The sequence below is a fragment of the Pinus tabuliformis genome, chromosome 9, assembly GCF_031772625.1.
Source record: "Pinus tabuliformis cultivar Carrire ecotype Pingquan chromosome 9, CPIR1, whole genome shotgun sequence".
NCBI lineage: Eukaryota > Viridiplantae > Streptophyta > Pinopsida > Pinales > Pinaceae > Pinus > Pinus tabuliformis.
The window spans coordinates 207,595,141-207,617,284 of record NC_142307.1 but is presented as its reverse complement, the minus strand read 5'-3'; the positions used below and the strand labels follow the sequence as shown (position 1 = coordinate 207,617,284).

The following is a 22,144-nucleotide window of genomic DNA, read 5'->3' as shown; positions in this document are numbered from 1 at the left end:
CGCCCGACGCCTGTCGCACTGTAGCTCGGAGGCCTTACAGGCAGGACCACATGGGATGGCCCCATCACTTGAATGGATAGCGAACATGCATCTCAACGTCTCAATTTTGTTTGAATATAAAGTGACTCGTAATTAAATGGCCTGTCTCGTCACGCTCATGAATACTGCTTTCCACTCAGAGAGACACGACCGTGGTTCAATTTTCGGCAAAAATATTTGGAGCGTTTAAGCGCTCATGTAGCCTTTCTGAGAATAACAATGGTGACATGAGAATAATGCAGCGTTCACATGTGAACATCAGAATTGAGCACTCGTCACCTGTATAGTGACAGAATAATCAGATGTTGTCATTTTGATGTAATTTTATTATAATTTCTATTATAATATTAGATTTAATATTAACAAATTATTATTATTATTATTACTAAAATTATATATTAATATCAAAAATTCAATATAAGTATATTTGGAAGATGAGCTTAATTATGGTGGGAAAAGGAGTGTTCTTTATTTTTTCCTAAGCATTTTAATGTTCATTTTTTATACGTTGGTAGATCCTTGCAGGTTCTAGATTTATGTATCATAGGTTTGGGAGTGTTTTGAATCCATAATATTTTGTGGGGGCGATTTGTTTTGCATATTGAAGGTTGTTCATTGCAGCTGAGGAGGGATGCTACGAGAGTGGTTCAATTTTCGGCCAAAGCATTTGAAGCGCTCAATAAGACTTTCGACTCAGAGAGAGAGAGACAGACATGAGTCTGAGTAATTCAATTTTTGGCAAAAGCAATTGAGACGCCGAATACGGCTTTGGACTCAATAGACCCAATGGTGACATGAGAATAATGCAGCGTTCACATGTGAACATCAGAATTGAGCACTCGTCACCTGTATAGTGACAGGACAATCAGAATATATTTTAGTATGATTGCCTGTGACTTGAATGGATAGCGAACATGCATCTATCTCCTCCCTACAGAGGACTTAGAGAGGACTTGAATGGATAGCGAACATGCATCTCAACGTCTCAATTTTTGTCTGAATATAAAGTGTGACTCGTAATTCAGTGGCCGGTCTCGTACGCTAATGAATACGGCTTTCGACTCAGAGACACAGAGTGATGCGTGAGTGGTTCAATTTTCGGCAAAAGCATTTGAAGTGCTGAATACGACTTTCGACTCAATAGACACAATGGTGGCATGAGAATAATGCAGTGTTCACATGTGAACATCAGAATTGAGCACTCGTCACCTGTATAGTGACAGAATAATCAGAATATATTTTAGTATGATTGCCTGTGACTTGAATGCATAGCGAACATGCATCTATCTCCTCCTTACAGAGGAGTTGAATGGATAGCGAACATGCATCTCAACGTCTCAATTTTTGTCTGAATATAAAGTGTGACTCGTAATTCAATGGCCGGTCTCTTACGCTAATGAATACGGCTTTCGACTCAGAGACACAGAGTGACGCGTGAGTGGTTCAATTTTTGGCAAAAGCATTTGAAGCGCTGAATACGGCTTTCGACTCAATAGACACAATGGTGGCATGAGAATAATGCAACGTTCACATGTGAACATCAGAATTGAGCACTCGTCACCTGTATAGTGACAGAATAATCAGAATATATTTTAGTATGATTGCCTGTGACTTGAATGCATAGCGAACATGCATCTATCTCCTCCTTACAGAGGAGTTGAATGGAGAGTGAACATGCATCTCAACGTCTCAATTTTTGTCTGAATTCAATGGCATGTCTCGTACACTCATGAATACGACTTTCGACTCAGAGACACAGAGAGACACGAGAGTGGTTCAATTTTCGGCAAAAGCATTTGAAGCGCTGAATACGGCTTTTGACTCAATAGACACAATGGTGACATGAGAATAATGCAGCGTTCACATGTGAACATCAGAATTGAGAACTCATCATCTGTATAGGTTCAACAATTAAATTAATCCTGCATAAGTTCAATAATATTATTTGTGGACATTTATTTTGTACGTGTGCAATAATGATTTTGATATAATTCTATTTTATTTTTTAAATATTATTTGGTTGATAAATGGATTTTAAACTAGCTATTCCATATTCACTACCAATTAAAAATCATTTAATAAATAATTTTTTATTTTTAAAAAATTAATAAATGAATAATTTTTTATTTTCAAACATTTTTTTAATTATTTTTTTGCATAGGGGAAAAATTTGTTATAAGTCAGTTGTCAAATTAGTAGTAAAGACAATTTTTTTTCAATGAAAAGGCTGACTTGTAAAGACAATTTTTATTGAATGAAAAGGCTGACTCATCACTTTTATTCAAGGAAAAGCAGTCCACCTAGAATAACATCAAAAAGCTGACTCTTTAGGAGACTGACTCATCACCTTTATTAAAAAAAAACCACAACATCACCTTTATTCAAAGAAAACAACAACACTTAAATAACCTTGTGGTGATCCCTATAAAACAAACTTTACAATTTTAAAATATACTCTAGCCCAATTTATAATAAACATTATCAAAACTATAAATATTTTTTATATAAATATAAATCTTCAAAAATTAATAAATATATTTTTTTTATTTTTAAAAGTTATTTTAATATAAATTTATAACTAGCACTAAAATATTTTTTCCATTTTAATAATTTGATTCCTAAATAGTTCAGATATATATTATTTTAACAGATATCAAAATGATTACAATAAGCCAGTATAATAGAATTTCACCAGTGAGTGACACTTTGTACTTCAAATTCTAATTTGATTATTTCATCCATGATTCTATGATATGTCATCGGTCCATGATTCCATAACGTACATTACAGAACAGGACCACTGCCTTCGCCAAATGAATTACTCCGTATAATGCTGCACAGTCACTGAACTCATAGATATATTTCGGAACATTTGTGTGGGTTCTTTCCTCCAATATCAAAACATTTGTGTGCGTTGTTTTCTCTAATATCAGAACATGGCAAGCAACACCAACGCGGACGCGGTTCAAGTGAAGATCCATGGCGATAGTTGGGTGACTCAAATGAAGATCCATGGCGATAGTTCGGTTACTCAAATGAAGATCCATGGCGATAGTTGGGTTATTCAAATTAAGGAACGCCTCAATGAACTAGAAGAACAGGAGGAGGAGAAGGAATTATGTGCGTCGATGTCGGTGTTTAATGTGTCAAGAGAGTTATTGTTTGAGAAGCCTGAAGCTTACATTCCGCAGTCAGTTTCCATTGGCCCCTATCATCACGGGAAATCTGAGAAATATGACATGGATTGCCACAAATTGGCAGCTGCCTATAGATTTCACAAAACAATTAATGGAGTAGGCAACTTTCAGCTGGTCGTTGTAGACGAGTTTAAAAAATACCACCGGCAAATCCGGAGCTGCTATCACAATTTCATCGATTATAATGAAGAAACCTTGGGGTGGATCATGGCTCTGGACGCCGTCTTCCTTCTCAAGTGTCTGCAGTTTTATGTCAGATACCTTGACCAAAGCTCCCATGATGACGTCAAGAATATGGGACGAGCCTTAGGTCCTACTTGCCATGGTGCGGCGGATAACTACATTTTAAGAGATTTGATGATGCTCGAAAATGAATTGCCACTCTTTCTAATGAAAATGCTTTTGGAGTTGCAGTTGGGTTCTAAAGCCAAGGCAGAGGAGAGGCTGTCAATCCTGCTAAAGCTGGTTTACCAAGAATTATCACCTTTCGTCTTCAAGGTACCTGAGAATTCATTTCTCCATATAAACGAGAGAGGCCACCTGCTGGAGGTTCTTGTTGGGTATTTTTGATGGGAAAAATACCAAAACCAAGATTCAAACTAAACACAGAGGCAATGCTCTGTTTTACCTCCACAGGATATTTTTGTGCACAGAGAAGCTAAAAAAAATTCACTGAGAGACAGAGTTTTTCACCATCATAAAAAAATTTCTAAGAATTTACTGAACTGGGTTTACTGCTGTAAATCCCCTTTTACATTCACTGCTGTAACAAAAACTTTACTGCTGTAATATAAAAATTTACATAAGTTTACTGCTGTAAAACAAATTCATTATACGCTCATGGATTTTACAAAACCTTCAGCACATAAAACATTACGGGCTTTGTTCTCATTTCACCTTGCATTTTCACCGTTCCATTACAAAGGGTCAAAACAAAACATTACCAAATATTTCATCCTCTGGTTCTATTTCGCTGCTGCGAACACACACACTAACTTTCTCCCGTGTGCCATACACACATTATAAAAGGTCAACACACAACCCCTTTTCATTTTTTTTTGAAAACAAAAATAAAAAAACACAAAAATATTTTACGTGTCGTAAATGTTTTTAACTGACCAGACCATGCCTTTCTTTAAATGCACCATACCTCCGATTCATATAAAACATTAAAATTTAATTCACCTACCAATCATAATAACCATGCAATAAATACTTTTACCGCGGTCAACCAAAATTGAAATTCACTCCACACAATCCTTGATTTAATGCGGGCCCATATGCAACTTCACATGATCGACGGTGGAGAAGAATATCGGAAGGCCTCATGCTACAGAATTTTACCTTCCGATATGTCAGAGATGCTGATGTCAGGTGAGAGCCACGCGTCTTCACCAAATCGCATCGGAGCCAAAAATACGGAAACAGCTTTTCCGGAAAAGCGGTGCGATATGCTTCTGGGCGGTTTTGTGGTTTCGTTCGGTGGTTTTTGGGCTGCGTTGAAATTATAACTTCAACACTCCCCTTTAATTTCAACTGCTGGCCATTCGGCCATACCGAGACACTTTCTTAAAAATTCAAAGCTTCTCTGATCCAGCGGCTTTGTCAAGATGTCCGCAACCTGTTCTTGAGTCCTGCAATGTTCCAAGACAATTTCTCCATTGTTCACCAATTCTCTGATGTAGTGAAACCTTGTATCAATGTGTTTCGTTCTCTTATGAAACACTGAATTCTTTGACAATGCAATAGTTGAGCTATTGTCACAAAAGATCACTGTCGCTTTTGCCTGCTCTTGGCCTAAGCTTCTCAACATCCTTCTCATCCACACTGCCTGACATGCTGCTGCTGTAGCTGCCACATATTCAGCCTCTGCTGTAGACAATGCTACAATGGACTGCTTCTTAGAGGCCCACGAAATGGCTCCTGAACCCATATGAAAGACATAATCGGAAGTGCTCTTCCGATCATCTACACTTCTAGCCCAATCGCTATCAGTGTATCCAACCAAATCTGAACTTTCTGAGACATTATATAAAATTCCAAACATTTTGGTACCTTTGACATACCTCAAAATTCTCTTTTCTGCCTGCCAATGTGCCTCCTTCGGCCTCTCCATGAATCTGGAAATCAAACTTACAACATACATTAAATCAGGCCTAGTTGCTGTTAAATACATAAGGCTGCCCACAATGCTTTTATACAAGCTAGGATCAAAATCCTTGCTGCTGTCCTCTCTGCTGAGCTTTAATCCCATTACTGTGGGAGTGATGGTGGCCTTGCACTCTTGCATGTTAAATCTGCCCAAAAATTGGTTTACATATCTTGCTTGAGATATAAAAATTCCTTTTTCATTTTGATCTACTTCTATGCGTAAGAAGTATCTCAACAAACCCATGTCAGTCATTTCAAATTCATCCTTCATGACTGATTTAAAATTCTCAATAAGATAAATATCATTTCCAGTGAAAATAACATCATCTACATACAAGACAACAATTAAAATTTTACCATCCTTTTCCTTGATGTAGACTGTGGGTTCTCTTTCACATTTGTCAAATTCATTATCCAATAGATATGAATCTATCCTGCTGTACCATGCTCTTGGCGCTTGATTCATCCCATAAAGAGCTTTCTTCAATTTGCACACTTTGTGCTCTTCACCTTTCTTCTCATATCCGAGAGGCTGTTCCACATAGACCTCTTCCTTTAACACTCCATTTAGGAATGCTGATTTCACATCCATTTGGTAGACTTTCCATTTGTTTTGTGCTGCTATGGACAACACTGCTCTCACGGTTTCCATTCTTGCAACCGGTGCGAAAGTCTCCTCATAGTCTCTCCCATACTGCTGCTTGTACCCTTTGACAACCAGCCTTGCTTTATGCCTTTCTATCTTGCCTTCAGCATTGCTCTTGGTCTTATAGACCCATTTCACACCAATGACTTCTTTGCTTTTTGGTAACTCAACCAAATCCCATGTTTTGTTTCTCTCTATGGCATTCATCTCCTCATCCATAGCTTCTATCCATTTCTTATCTTTGATTGCATCTTCGAAATGAATAGGATCATCAACATGACAAAACAAGGCAAATAAGGAATTCATTCCTTCATCATAAATGTCACTTAAATTTCTAAACTTCTTACCTCGTTCACTTGGTGTGCAAGTGCTTGAAGATGCACTTGAATTTCCTCCTTGTGGTGTGCTTGGAGAAGCACTCTCACTTATCCTCAATGGTGTCCCTTGCTGTCCTTGTGTTGGCGCTGCTGTTTGGGGATGCATTTCAGCCACCTCCTCTTCATCTTCATCATGAGACAAACAGTTCTTGACATTCACTGTTTTCTCTATGCTTCCATCCCAAGCTTCCTCTTCAATGAATTGAACGTCTCTGCTGACAAAATACTTCTTGGTAGATGGGATATACAGCCTGTAGGCTTTGGATTCATCACTGTATCCAATGAAGATGCATTTCTCCCCTTTGCTGTCCAACTTCCTCCTTAGCTGATCTGGTATGTGTGCATAGGCCACACACCCAAAAACTCTCATGTGGGTGACTCCTTGCTTTCTCCCACTCCATGCCTCTTCTGGCACTTTTTTCATGACTGTTTTTGTAGGACACCTGTTCAATATATAAACTGCACAATGTACAGCTTCAGCCCAATACTCATTTGGCAAATGCTTTGCCTTCAACATGCTCCTTGCCATCTCCATGATGGTTTTGTTTTTCCTTTCAGCAACTCCATTTTGCTGCGGAGTGTACCGAGTTGTGAACTGTTTATGTATTCCATTTCCTCTACAAAACTTTAGGAATTCATTTGAGATATACTCACCTCCTCTATCAGTTCTCAATACTTTTATGTGCAGCCCGCTTTGGTTCTCCACAAGTGCTTTGAAATTTTGGAATTTTTCAAAGACTTCACTTTTGTTCTTGAGGAAATATATCCAAGTCTTTCTTGTAAAATCATCAATGAATGTCAAGAAATATAGGCTGCCAGCTAATGATGGAGCTTGCATTGGTCCACACAAATCTGAGTGGATAATCTCTAAGGGTGTCTTTGCCCTTATGCTCTTCCCTGATGGAAAAATTTCTTTGTGTTGTTTTCCCAAAATGCAGCCTTCACATAGGCTGTCCGGTTTCTCTATCAATGGTAATCCCTTTACCATTCCTTTTCTGCTCAATAAGTTTAGAGCTCCAAAATTTAGATGTCTGAATCTCAAGTGCCATAACCAATTTTCATCCTTTGGCACGCTTTGGAAGGCCTCTTGGGTGACTGCTGCCATTTCCCTTTTGTTCTTCATGTCTGCCCTGATCCGGAGAGGGAACATCCTGTTCCTTGTCATCTTCACTTCAGCAATGCATCTTTTGCTGGGTGGTATGTCCTTGATGGTGCACACATCATTTTCAAAGTAAACATTGTAACCCTTTTGGATAAGCTGTCCAACACTCGATAGGTTACATCTCATTCCGGGGACATAGTAGACATCTGCTATGGTTTTCCTTTCTCCTTGTTTTGTAAATATTTTTACCTCCCCTTTTCCCATAACAGACACTTTACTATCAATTCCTAGTGTGACCTCTGATTTCAAATTCTGATTTAAGGCTGAAAAGAGGGCTATGTTCCCTGTCATATGGTTGCTGCAACCTGAGTCTAAAAACCATATGTCCTCACTATGTGTTTCAACCATGTTACAAGCTAATATGACATTTTCTTGACTGTTGTTTTCTCTTGTAACATTTGCATTTTGTCTGCTGTTCATATCATGTTGTTTCTTTCTACAATCACTAGCATAATGTCCATACTTTTTGCAATAATAGCATTGAACATTAGATTTATCATACCTTTGTCCTTGAGCATGATACTGATCTCTTTGTTGGCTGCTGCCTTGACCTTGGTTCTGATTTGGATTGCTGCCTCTTCCTTGTGCATTTGCTGGGCTGTTCCTTCCACCTCTGTTCTGGCTTCTGCCTCTTCCTCTCTTGTTTCCTCTTCCTTGACCTCTTCCTCTTCCAAAGGACATCTGGGTCTTGAAGGCTTGCTCAATAGATGAGTTTTCATTCCTACTCAAACTCTGCTCATGAGTTATCAGTGATGCATGTAGCTCATCAACTGAATAGTTTGAGAGATCCTTTGTCTCTTCAATGGTGGTGACTATGGCATCAAACCTTGAGGGTAAGACCCTCAATATTTTCTCCACAATCCTTCTATCTTCAATGGTTTCTCCATGAGTTCTCATTTGTGTGATTACACCAATCACATGAGTGAAGAATGAGTCAATGTTATCTGACTCCTTCATGTTCAAGTTTTCAAAATCCTTTCTCAGCAATTGTAGTTTTGCTGTCTTCACTCTCTCCATGCCTTGATAGGCTGTCTTGAGGGTTTGCCATGCTTCATTTGATGTTTTAGCTACTGCTATCCTTGGAAATATACTCTGGTCTACTGCTAGATGCAAAAATAAAATGGCCTTTGCATCCTTCTTCCTATTGCTCTTCAGCTGATCTCTCTCTCCCTGAGTTAGTGCATTGAACTCATTTTCATCTGCTACTTCTTCAAAACCATCTTCAACTATTTCCCATAAATCTTGAGAGGCAAACAGGGCTCTCATAGTTATTGACCAGTAGTCATAGTTCTTCCCATTAAACTGTGGGAGCTGGGTGTTAAACAAACCCATACCAGTGCTTGTGCTGGCCATTCCTTGTATTCTGATCTATGCCTCTAAATCCTTGACTGTGTGTTTAAAACAGCTGACTGTTTCTTCAGCAACACAAAAAAAACTTTTGAAATACCTGAATCCTTTGATGTCTGAGTCTTCTGTCTGCCTGAGAAGTTTTGCTGCAGCTACAAACCTTCTCCCTTCAACTTCTTTAACTTCTTTAAAGAGCCTAAGCCTGCTCTGATACCACTGTTGGGTATTTTTGATGGGAAAAATACCAAAACCAATATTCAAACTAAACACAGAGGCAATGCTCTGTTTTACCTCCACAGGATATTTTTGTGCACAGAGAAGCTAAAAAAAATTCACTGAGAGACAGAGTTTTTCACCATCATAAAAAAATTTCTAAGAATTTACTGAACTGGGTTTACTGCTGTAAATCCCCTTTTACATTCACTGCTGTAACAAAAACTTTACTGCTGTAATATAAAAATTTACATAAGTTTACTGCTGTAAAACAAATTCATTATACGCTCATGGATTTTACAAAACCTTCAGCACATAAAACATTAAACCTTCAGCACATAAAACATTACGGGCTTTGTTCTCATTTCACCTTGCGTTTTCACCGTTCCATTACAAAGGGTCAAAACAAAACATTACCAAATATTTCATCCTCTGGTTCTATTTCGCTGCTGCGAACACACACACTAACTTTCTCCCGTGTGCCATACACACATTATAAAAAGTCAACACACAACCCCTTTTCATTTTTTTTTGAAAACAAAAATAAAAAAACACAAAAATATTTTACATGTCGTAAATGTTTTTAACTGACCAGACCATGCCTTTCTTTAAATGCACCATACCTCCGATTCATATAAAACATTAAAATTTAATTCACCTACCAATCATAATAACCATGCAATAAATACTTTTACCGCGGTCAACCAAAATTGAAATTCACTCCACGCAATCCTTGATTTAATGCGGGCCCATATGCAACTTCACATGATCGACGGTGGAGGGCGATGGAAGCAATCGAACGGTGGAGAAGAATATCGGAAGGCCTCATGCTACAGAACTTTACCTTCTGATATGTCTGATGTCAGGTGAGAGCCACGCGTCTTCACCAAATCTCATCGGAGCCAAAAATACGGAAACAGCTTTTCCGGAAAAGCGGTGCAATATGCTTCTGGGCGGTTTTGTGGTTTCGTTCGGTGGTTTTTGGGCTGCGTTGAAATTATAACTTCAACAGTTCTGTACTCCGCTATCGCCAGCCCTATTTCCAACTATCGAAAAAGGGCTAACATTTCAACAGTTACTCCAATTCCAACCGATGAAGATGGCGATGAGAGTGATCCAGCGGACATGTCAACCGTTACAGAAGTCTTCAAATTGCTATGGAAAGCTCTCTTATCTATAAACGCTGGACCCGTTCGGCAGTGTCTGATGGAGTTAGCCACACTTCTTCGTCTGAGTGTGTTTAAGTGTGCAAGCACAACTGCGAAAGAACCATCCTCTCAAATCATACCGCCCTCGCGTAAGGAATTGGCTATTCCATCTGTGGCCGAATTGTACCTTGCCGGAGTCACATTCTCTCCAACGGATGGCGATCTCACCACAATACTATTTGATAAGAAAGCTTCCATTCTTTATCTCCCAAAGCTAAAGTTCGACACCAACACAGAGGTAATCCTGAGAAATCTGATTGCATTTGAAGCTTCTGCAGCGCCTGGTGCGCTTGTTTTCAGAGAATATACAGATTTCATGAACGACATGATTGACGGAATAAAAGATGTGAAATTGTTGAGAGAGAGCAGAATTATTTGTAACGGTCTCCTAAGTGACAGAGAGGTTGCGAACCTATGGAACAGCTTGGGTCACTGCGCTAGTGTCATAAATGTTGGATATTTAGACAAAGTTGTACGTGATTTAAAGAGATGTTATCGTGGAAAACGGAAAGTTACCGTGGTGAAGTTTATGAATGACTATATATTTGCCTCGTGGAAGTTCCTGTCGCTGGTAGCTGCAGTGATACTTTTGATCGTCACATGCTTGCAGGTGTACTGCTCTGTCTATCGTTGCAGAAACTGAGAAAAACAGTAGGGGTACGCAGAGAAATCTCGCCACCTGTTTGTATTCGAAAGTATAGAGAATCCTGTAGAACTGCGACTTCCATTTATTTTGCTTGTTCATTCTCTGTTGGCTGTGGATTGATTTGGGAGCCACCGGCAATCCTACTGGGTAGGATTGAGAACCTTGTGTCTACATAGAATATGCATATATCTATTGTTGTATTTTTCATCTTCATAACGTGTCTGTCAATTTGAAGACGAGAAGTGAAATAGCGAAGTCAGCCTTTTCAAAACAATGACAAACCCACAAGGTATTGCTTCACACAAATGACGCGATACCTTTTTTACCCTGTGCCTTCGCAACATATTTATTATTTAAGCTAGTTATTTGCTATTCTTCTTCACATTTTACTTTGCCTTTGACTAAATGGTTCCAGGGAGAAATATGGTCCATTGCGAGCTGTTTTGGGATCTGGTTAGCCTTGCATTTTTATCATTTAACATGACCCACTCAACTCTTGCATTTTTATCATTTAACATGGCCAACTCTTAACCTATAACTGTAGATCTAATACAAAAAACTAGATTTTCTACGTAACCTCCTAATAGATTTCATATATGTAGCCGATTTTCTCTGTACACATGGGTGGCATCTTACCATGTGATTGCCTTTTCATGGGCTTCTCGGCAGGTCTAGTGAGAGTAGCTAAGTTCTTGGATTATTAGACATGTGAGAGTGTTACGTTGTTTTCTAATCATGAAGCACTTGCAACCCACTACATACTGATTTTCAATTTTATTTTTTATTTTTTTGGGAGGGAAATAACCTTTCACTTTACCAAAACACCCCTATATTATATCTTTAACATTATCCATAATTACATCCGGTATTTTTTAATTTATTTATTGAAATTTTAATGCAAAACACCTCTATATTATATCTTTGACATTATCCATAATTACTTCTGGTATTTTTTTATTTATATATTGAAATTTTGATTTTAGTTCTGGTATTTTTTTATTTATATATTGAAATTTTGATTTTAGTTTTTTATTTTCTAATGTAGTAACAAATATACAAAATTATATTTAAAGGCAGAACATTTTTTCTTTTCTAAAAAGATGAATGTGAGTATACATTTCCATTAAATAGATTACTCATTGTTTTCCAAAAGGAGAGAGGAATGTAAGCATGCATTTTCATTAAATATGATAAGATAAATATTGTACATTAAATTTATTAGGGCCTTCTGAAAATTATAAATGTTATTACTAAGAAGAATTATTAGAGATATTTACACATATTTTTAAGACATGGTGCAAAGAGATGACATATATATAATGGAATTGTCTTTTTAAATATATAACTTTAATCTATGGTAAATTTGTATCGTTAAAAAAAAAATTGCTTTCATGATATTAGTATGTTATTTTTCTATAAAACATAATGTATATTTTAGCATTAGGCTCAAATTTGGTATGTGAGTCTTTCGAAGCAAATTTGCATCATTGTAAATAACAAATAGATTTTATGCAAAGTTATTTTTTGATAATTTTTATATAGACACACCCACTTTTCTATATCTATGGTGAAAAAATATGCATGGTCCGGCTATTTTGTCTATATGTGGAACAAGGGGTTTGTAAATATGAACTTAAAACTAAAGTGGCCACCTTTACCACCATGTAATGGAAAATGGTGAAGCTAGCAATTAATTTTTGAATTTTATAATGTGTGCACATTATCCTAGCATGTGTGCATTTATAATGTGCACATGTTTCAATAACAAACATCTACCACAATAATATACACATGTTTTTCTCTCCATCACTCACTCTTTCTCTCACCATCCCTCCCAATTCTCACTATCCGTCACTCTCTCTTTCTCCCAGCTACCCCTTCCCTAACCCTCTCTCTCTCTCTCTGACTCTCTCTTTGCCCACTAAGCCTCTCCCCCCCATCCCTAATTATTTCCATATCATATTTTATGCCTCCCCTATTCCCCACCCCTCTATATCTTTTCCTTTCCCTATCACTCTTTTTCTCCCTCCTTTCTCTATACTCTTTTTCTCCCCCCTTTCAATATACTCGTTTTCCCTCTCTCCCTCTCTCTAGTCCTCGCCCCTTTCTTAGACCCTTTCCTTATCCCTTTATATCTCTCCACCTCATGTTTTCGTCGTTACTATCTCTCTCCCCATTTCCTTACACCACCCTCTCTCTCTCTCTCACTCTCTCTCTCTCTCTCTCTCTCTCTCTCTCTCTCTCTCTCTCTCTCTCTCTCTCTCTCTCACTCTTATTCCTTAAGCCTCTCTCACAATTTATAATTCCCCCTGTCTCTCCTTCTTTCTATCTCTCTCTCTCTCCCTTTTTCTATTACCCCTCCCTCTCTTCCTTTCCTTGTCTCACACACACAATCTCTCTCCCCCTCTATTTTACACACACACTCTCTCTAAATCCCTCTATTTTTCTCTCTATCTCACCATCTGTCCCTCTATCCCTCCACACATCTCTATGTACTTCCCACTCCCTCTACCTACATTTCTATCTCCCCTTATCTATTTTCCTCTCTCTCTCCTCTTATGTATCCCTCCTATATCCTCCTTTCTCTCCTTCCCTAATCCTCTCTCTATCTCTCTACCACACATGTACTCCCTCTCTCTTTCGCTATCCCATTCTCTCTCTCACTCTTCCTATGTTTTCCTCCTACCCCTCCCTCTCTCTTACACCTTCCAGAAGGCCCCTCTTTATTTACTCCTTTATTTATTTATTTCTTTCCCTTTACCTCTCCCTATCCCTCACTCTATCTTCCTCTCCATTTCTATATTCACTCCCCTCTCTTTCTTCTTTTCTCATTTCTCTTTATATTTTCCCTCTCCTTCTCTCTTTCTCTCTTTCTTTATTTAGTTAATCCCCCCTTTCTGTGTACCCCTTTTCCAATCCCCCCCTCTTCCCCCCCTCATGTATCCCTCTATTTATTCCTCTCACAATTTCCGTATTCCCCACGGATGAATGCACCAAGATGGGTTACATGTCAAAATTTTACTCTTTTATCGACTTGAAGCCCTCAAAATTTATATAAGCATTGTGAATTTTGATTCAGAGTAAATGGAAAATTTTTGGGAATTATGTTTTGTTCTTAATAATATTTTTTGTAAAATATTTTAGTATTGGATAATATGTCAATTTTCCATTAAATGAGATGTTTGTCCTTGCAAATTTTTGTGCATGTTAAGAAGCATGCATGTGTTCGCATAACATACCTTAGTCTAAAATGTGTAATATATAGATATATATATATATATATATATATATATATATATATATATATATATATATATATATATATATATATATATATATATATATGAGCATGATCTACACAGAGAGAACTAAGTTTTCATACCAAAAGTTTATTTTTTATTATTTTTCGATGTTGGCTAAGTAATTTTTCAATTGCGATTTGTAGAAACATGAGTTCATGTAAGATTTTTTTCAACTATTTAAATGAATTGAAAATCCAAGAGTACTCTTTTGAAATTTTTTGGTTGTGTATATTTTATGTTATTGATTTTTTATTTAGCCTCTTTGAAACTCTCAAAAACAATTTCAAGCATTATGTTTAAAAGAAATTAGATGAAAAATATTATATGAATTTGAAAATGTCAAACTCATATGCCATTGGATAGATGATTCCTTCATGAATCCAACATGATCAACGTCACCACTTAAAGGAAATTTTTTTCCCTAAGTCCGCTAGGGTAGAAAATGGTGTTACACAGAAATATGTATAAGAGGTGCTAAAATTATGGTTTTTAGGACATAATAATATCAATCAAGCACTTCAATTTTAAATTCAATTAGATTGAACATGGTTTAAGAAACCATTGATCAAGCCATTTACGTGGTTAACTAGAGACTCAGTCGAGCTACTAAGTTCAATCGAGCCTTTGTAAAAATAATATTTTCAAGATAGGATCCTTATGTGAATTCCATAGAATTAGAATCGTGAAAGATATAAAATTTAATCCATTAATAATTTAAACAAGTCGATATGATATTAGTTTACTGAAAATAAAAATTCAACTAGATCTAGGTTATGAATAGTTCATTAGAAAAAAATTATGTTATTGCACCGAGAGGTGCATTCTACGACCTAGTATGGGGACAATTTCTAAGTATGTTTGTCCATGCTCAAAATATACCTGATCATATACCTTGAATTTGAATGGATCATAAATTTACCTTCCACAAAAGTTTTTAGCACATTAAAATTCTAGATTGTGTAAAATTTTAAACATCTTTACTCTTTATCAAAGTCAATATTGTTTCTTAAATCAAAAGAAAAAGGTTAATTTAACACAAAGAATAAAAACTCCTTTAAGTTATATATAAAATGGCTCTAAATTTTTTTAGTATTTGTTTTAATTAAATCTATATTATAAGATCAACCTTTAAAAGGAAAAACTATTTTTTATGGATATATTAAAACTTTTAAAGACAAGTAAGTCAAAGTTATAATAAAAGTTGTCATATTAATTTGATGTAATTTTATTCTAATTTCTATTATCATGTCATATAAAAACCTCATTAGATCTAATATTAAATAATTATTACTATTATTATTATTATTATTAAATATGATATTAATATTAAAAATTCAATATAATTCTATTTTAATTTTAATATTATTAAATTTAATAATTTTCAATTGATATAATATCAACTTTGACATAATATAAAAAAAAAATTATATTATAATACATATTAATATATTTGGATGTATATTACCTCCAAATATATATGGGAGGAAAGAACAAAGACCGAAAGTTATAGAGGTGGAGACATAAAGGGAGTGACAAGGAAGAGATGGAGATAAAGTGAGGGGGAGAGAAGAGGAGCGAAGAAAGAGAGAAGGAGAGGAAAGAGAGAGGGAGAGAAGAGTAAGAGAGAGAAGAGGGAGACACAAATATGGTGATCGGGAGACGAGGAGAGAGTGGAGGAGAAAGAGAGGGAGAGAGACATGGAGTTGGAGGAAAATATAGGGAGGGAAGAAGAAATACATAGGGAGAGAAAGGTGGAGAGAGAGAGAGGGAGTGACAAGGGAGAGATGGAGGAAGAGTGTGTATGTTTGGGGGTGAGATAGAAAAACAAATAAGGATAGATGAAGAGAAGGGGCGGGTAGGATGAGAAAGGGAGGGATATAATGACATAATTGAATGATGAAGAGAGAGAGAGAGAGAGAGAGAGAGAGAGAGAGAGAGAGAGATGAGGGGGAGAGACAGACATAGGTGGGAGAGTAAGAGAGATGAAGGAAGAGTGAGAGGAAAGAGGGAGTGAGAGAGAGAGAGATGGATTTGGAGGGGAGAGAGATGGAGGTAAGAAGAAAGACAAAGAGAGATAGGTTGAGAGAAAGTGAGAGGGAGTAACTAGGGAGATGGAGAGAGGGAGAGAGGAGAGTAGGCAAGAAGAGAGATAGAAGGGGAGCAAGAGAGGGAGAAGAGAAAGAGAGATGGATAGGGAGAGGGAAGGAGATATGGATATATATGGAGAAACAATGTGTATGTTTTGTAGAAAATAAGAAAGGCATAAATAATTTCTTATGTTGACAATTACTTGTGATATTACGATATATTTTTAACTTTCCTTAAGTTCTTATTTTATCTTCTTCTCATTAAGAAATAATCATATAAAAACCATAAATATCAATTACACTAGATACAGGTACTCAAATGAGGCTAAAACCCCCTATGAAGGGGAAAGCCCAGTCAAACTCTTCCACCAGTAGATTCAAATCAAGTTGAGATAATTTAATACCTTAGACTAGACCAAAAGACTTCCCTCACTCAACCAAGTCAGTGTTCTAAGATTATTAACAAAAAATTGATAGTCTCTTCTAGTCAAACAACTTTAACCCAACTACGACATAGAATTTTACCCCTCCTCTTCCATAATTTTGGCCCTATTGCAGATCTGAAATTTTATCCCTCCTACAACAACTCAGAAAATGACACGTGTGGCAGAAAAAAGAAAAAATTCGCTTCTTCTTACTTGACAAAAGTCTCCTTCTTCTTTGTTAGGATTTTCTCCTTCTCCTTAGGTATTTCACTCTTCCTTTTTTTCTACAGCTACGATAGATTGAACTTGCTTGTCTTGTGTTCCAAATCAGGTCATGTAGCTTCCAATATATAATCCTTATCAGTTGTAAAATGATCCAAATGAGGCCAACTTATCCTCTTTGAGGCCAACTCTGTGGAGGAGGCTTATTTGACTCTATTTACATCAAAATAAATTCATTTCTTAATAAAAAAAGACCAAGAAGCCTCTACTATATGATGAAAAGGACTAGGAATCATGACATAAACCCTAGAAGCCTACAATGGAGGTTTTAGACCTAGAAAATAAATAAAATAGCATGAAACGCATGCTTCAAAATAAATTTTCTTTTCTTCCTTCTGACAAATACATTTAATCATTAATCAAATACAGTTATGAAGATTGACACTATTTACATTCTTCAACATGTCCACAAGGAGATATGGAGAGACAATGAAGGAGAGAAAGAGGAAGATAGAAATATGGATGGAAGTGGGAGAGAGGGAAGATGAGAGAGATAGAGAGAGGGATGGAGGGAGAGATAGATAGATATGAAGAGAGATTGTGTGTGTTTTTGGGGGGGTTAGATATAGAGACAAAGAAAGAGAGATAGAGGGAGATATAGATATAGATGCAGGGGGGAGAGAAAGGGAAGAAGATTTCTTGCACTAGATGCATTGATTTCAACGTATATTTTGAGTTCTAATCCTATTTAATTTTTTGCACTAGATTTATTGATTTCTATGTAGATGTTGCTTTCTAATTCTATTTGTTTTCTTGCATCAAATAAATTGATTGAAATAAAGATGTTAATTTGCAATCCTGATTTCTTGAATTAGATGCATTGGTTTGAGTGTAGATGTTGATATCTAATCCTCTTTCATTTCTAGAACTATATACATTGATTTCAGTGTAGATGTGATTTCTAATCCTATTTTATTACTTACATTAGATTCATTGATTTCAATGTAGATGTTGATTTCGAAACCTATTTGATTGTTTGCATTAGATGCATTGATTTTAACATAGATGTCGATTAATGACCCTTTTTGATTGCTTGCATTAGATGCATTGATTTAAGTGAAGATGTTGATTTGTGATTTGATGTCTCTAAATGTATGGTGTATACTAATTTCAAGGTAATTAGATTAACTTTTTGCATTGATTTAATGTAAGAAAAAAAAATTATTGACGATGTGCATTGATTTCTTTGTCACAATAATTCAAACATAAATAAAATAAAATTTTCATCTCAAATAAAATATTCATTTAATTGAAATATTTTCTTGTTGAAGTTGTAAACTATTTGTAACTAATCACATTCTTATTATTCACATCTTCCATAATTCATATTGGATTGTAAAAAGTGCAACAAATAGAACACACACACAGATATATATATATATATATATATATATATATATATATATATATATATATATATAATATATATATATATATATATATATATATATATATATATATATATATATATATATATATATATATATATATATATATATATATATATATATATATATAATGACTAAGCTCTTGTAGATAACCTCAAACAAAATAAAATCGAATGAAACTTATTAGTAACTTTTACATCTCCGCATCTTTTCAAATTGAATAAAACTTATTTCAATCATAAGGAATTGACTGAAATACTTGGATAGCTAAGTAAATTTAGGAAAGTTGATAACATTATATAAAATTATATAAATGTTATCATATACTATTTTTTTACCTATATTAAATTCAAATACGATTGACTTATATCATGTTATGGATAATCTATTATAGATAATATCAAAATAAATAATATTGAATAAAACTTATTTCAATTTCATTTATGTTTTTTACTTGAACCTACAGATAGCTAAGTAAATTTAGGAAAGTTCATATTTAATTACATTGATAGGCGTCCCCCCTATTGGAATTGGCCACTTTAATCATTTTCTTAATTAATCGTTTTTATCTGATTGTTTAAATTGAAAGATTCCAACATATTCTCATTGTCACCACTACATCAACGGATGGAATTATAAATTCTAAATTTCTTACACATCTAAATTAGGTGTTTAAACCTTGTTTAAAATAATTTTTTACCAAATAATGGAACATGGTTGTATTATTTTTGAAACATATAGTGGTGGGTTACATTACATTTTTTGAAATGTGTTTTTTTCAAACTTCGAAATGAAATGGTGCCAAATGTGGCTTTATTCTCTTTTTTTTTTGTAAGTCAGATATTTATATTATAGAACAAAAGATGTTACAAAAAAGTCTGCCGAAGTAGATCGAACCTTAGATGGACCAAGTAAAACGTGCTGATAACCAGCCCTGAGCTTTCAAAACTAAGCTGCACACCACGCAGGGCGGCTTACTCTTAAAACAATAACTTATCGCCACAACACTATAAAAACTTGGACAGAAACAAAGTAACATAGCTATCTTGCAAGAGACCGAAGCCATGACAGAAGCAGAGTGACAGAAAAACATAATTATCTAGCATAAAGTCGAAGCCATGACAGAAGACATAAGACAAACATAAAGAAGAAACTAAGGAAACCCGCCGGTGCGAGGAAATCCGCCAATTCGACTGACTGTGTCTAAGCCCACGTCCAGAACGTGCTTGTCAACTCTGGCCTGCATATCTTGCATGGATTGGAATTCCTGTGCTTCCTTCATCTTTTGCTCCTGCATCAGGGGGTTCGGGCTCAGAGTTTGCTGAAGAAGCCTGATAAGCAGAGTCAATTTCTTGTTGACAGTTTCTACAACATCATGCACTGTGGAGATTCTTCGATCCAGCGATTCATGGATTTCATGAAATTTAGCTAACTGATCCTCCAAAGTGGAGTTCCCCTTCCTAGATTGCTGCTTCCCTTCTTCCTTTGAATCCAGGGCTTTCGCAAGGAGAGTTATGATTCTCCAGCTCTTCGCTTTGGTCCGAACATATTGAGTGGATCTTTTGGAAGGAGTGCGAGGGTCATGTAACCAGGCAACCTCCTCTGCAGTGATCCCCTCCGGTCGCTGCGCTTCTTCCTCTTTCACAGACGCTTCCAGTTCCGCTATCTTGCGCTTGCTCCTGGCTGCTGCTCTGGTCTCGTACATGTTCTGCGCTGTTCGTAGTTCATGGTGGGCTGCCGAACACCTGCAGCTCCCCGCCTCCATACTATACCCTCTGAACTTATCGCTGTGATCACTTCTACAGACAGAAAAGTTGTGGTCTCTCGCAGTGCTTTGAGCTGAGGTAAAAGAAGCAGAGCCACGACTCTCCGTTAAATAATTGTTTTCCATGGAGTTTCCCATAATGCGCTCTCCCCTACGATGCAGAGTGGAGGTACTTTCGTTATTAGTTCGAAAGATATCCGCACAAATCACACATCTTCTCCTTGACCTAACATAAATGTAGCTGAAAGCCTTCCCATCAAGGTTGAGCCAGCTGTCCCTTTCTCGCAAGCGGACTCTACGGAATCTCTCGTGGCATGAACCATATTGATAGTTTCCATATTTGGCCTTCTCTTGCCATGATGACCACCACCGCATCTGTCTAGTCGTCCAGCTCCCGTGATGAAATCCCAAGCTGTTACCGGTAACTCCAGGATTACGGTCCCGGAAACAGAAACCGTTGCCGGTCAAGCCCGGTCGGTTTCGTATAGATCTTGTTGTGCCAACTGTAAACATCTTGCCTTCAGGTTCGGGCAGTCCACCTCCTCCCAACAGCTGTCCCACCCCCTGTCCTGATTGTCCACGCCACAATTCGCTAGGTAGTTCGCAAACCCGTTCGCCTTGCGTCTTACCGCATGAAAGACTAGGCCTTTCATTCCAGCCATTAGTTCTGCTACATTCTCTGTCACCTTGGCGAGCCGCCAATGTTTTGTGGATTTGTTTGCCTTAGTGCCTCCCTGAATCCTCTTAGCTGTTGATATAACCAGTGATGAATCCCCCTCCACAATTACATTGCAACTACGTAGGGATTTTAAAATTCTCAGACCATGCTCAAGCGCTGCAAATTCCATCTCATTATTTGTGCTTTCCCCAAGTGCTCTGTAATATATATGTAGAATTTCTCCATGCCGGTTACGTAATGCCCCTCCAATTCCTGCCATGCCGGGATTGCCTCTCGAGGCCCCATCAAAATTCAGCTTCAATCCACCTTCCGGCTGACGCTGCCATTTGTCGATCTGTGAGGAAGACTGCGTTCTGTGTCTTGAAGCTGTGATGCTGCTGGTGGCTTCCAGACGAAAGCAATTCAAAATGTGTAAGTCTTGTGCTGAAGGTTTCTCGTTACACTCCTCTCTGCATTTCGTTTGAATTAGCTGTTGAATATTGGTTATTATATTGTCTTTAGAGAACTCTATGTTCCTGTGTTCGTCTTGAAATATTCTACGGTTATGCTCCTTCCAAATTGACCACAGTAAGAAGCCTGGAACAGACTTCCATATGCTGTTGACTCTTAGTATGTTGGAGAAGTCTTTTTTCCAGTTCAGTATGGTTCTGTGAATGGATTCTCTATCTTGGGCAGAACAACTGAGAATTCCTTCCATCCAGTTCCATAACTGATTTGCCCATTCACAAGCATTAAATAGGTGGTTTATAGATTCCTCTGCGACGAGGCACATAGGGCATCTTGAGGGTCCCCTGAAACCTTTCTTGCACAAGTTTTCCCAAGTTAAAGTCTTGTTTCTCATTAGAAGCCAGAGGAAGGTCCTGATTTTCGGCCAGAATAGGCTGTCCCAAACTTTGCTGCACCAGGGCACGGCCTCTACCTGTTCTTCCTTTTCTATTATGTCCCTAGCTTCTTTTAATGAGAAATTACCATTACCTTTTAAACCCCATCTTAGCTTATCATCCTCTTCAGTTTTCCGAATCTTCCTTTTGAGGATTCTCTCATTGAGTTGCTGAAAGATTTCGTTGTTCTCCTCTGTGCTCCCAGGATTTAAATTAATCCAGTCCCTCCAGATCTGATCCCTACTTCTTTGAATCTAATATTGATTAAATCTGTATCTACCCTCGTTTTGACTTATTCGCTTGAGGGTAGATAGCTCTCGGGTATCCAGTTTAGGGAATTGCTACCATG

At 36.9% G+C, this 22,144-nt stretch overlaps 2 protein-coding genes and 1 pseudogene across 2 annotated transcripts; 2 read left to right on the top strand and 1 right to left on the bottom strand.

The window, feature by feature from the left end:
- Window positions 1-2,975: 2,975 nt before the first annotated feature.
- Window positions 2,976-3,806, top strand: LOC149147876 (putative UPF0481 protein At3g02645). The gene has a single exon (XM_089441990.1). The coding sequence runs from the start codon at window positions 2,976-2,978 to the stop codon at window positions 3,804-3,806; it is 831 nt and encodes a 276-aa protein (XP_089298116.1).
- Window positions 3,807-10,257: 6,451 nt separating this feature from the next.
- On the top strand, window positions 10,258-10,983 carry LOC149147875 (putative UPF0481 protein At3g02645 pseudogene; annotated as a pseudogene).
- Window positions 10,984-20,699: 9,716 nt separating this feature from the next.
- LOC149147874 (uncharacterized) lies at window positions 20,700-21,686 on the bottom strand. The gene has a single exon (XM_089441989.1). It carries the CDS (start codon window positions 21,684-21,686, stop codon window positions 20,700-20,702), a length of 987 nt encoding a protein of 328 aa, XP_089298115.1.
- Between the last annotated feature and the right edge of the window lie 458 nt (window positions 21,687-22,144).

Coding starts and splice junctions, on each gene's coding strand:
- LOC149147876 (XM_089441990.1), top strand. CDS start 2,976: ATGGCAAGCAACACCAACGCGGACGCGGTTCAAGTGAAGATCCATGGC.
- LOC149147874 (XM_089441989.1), bottom strand. CDS start 21,686: ATGTGCCTCGTCGCAGAGGAATCTATAAACCACCTATTTAATGCTTGT.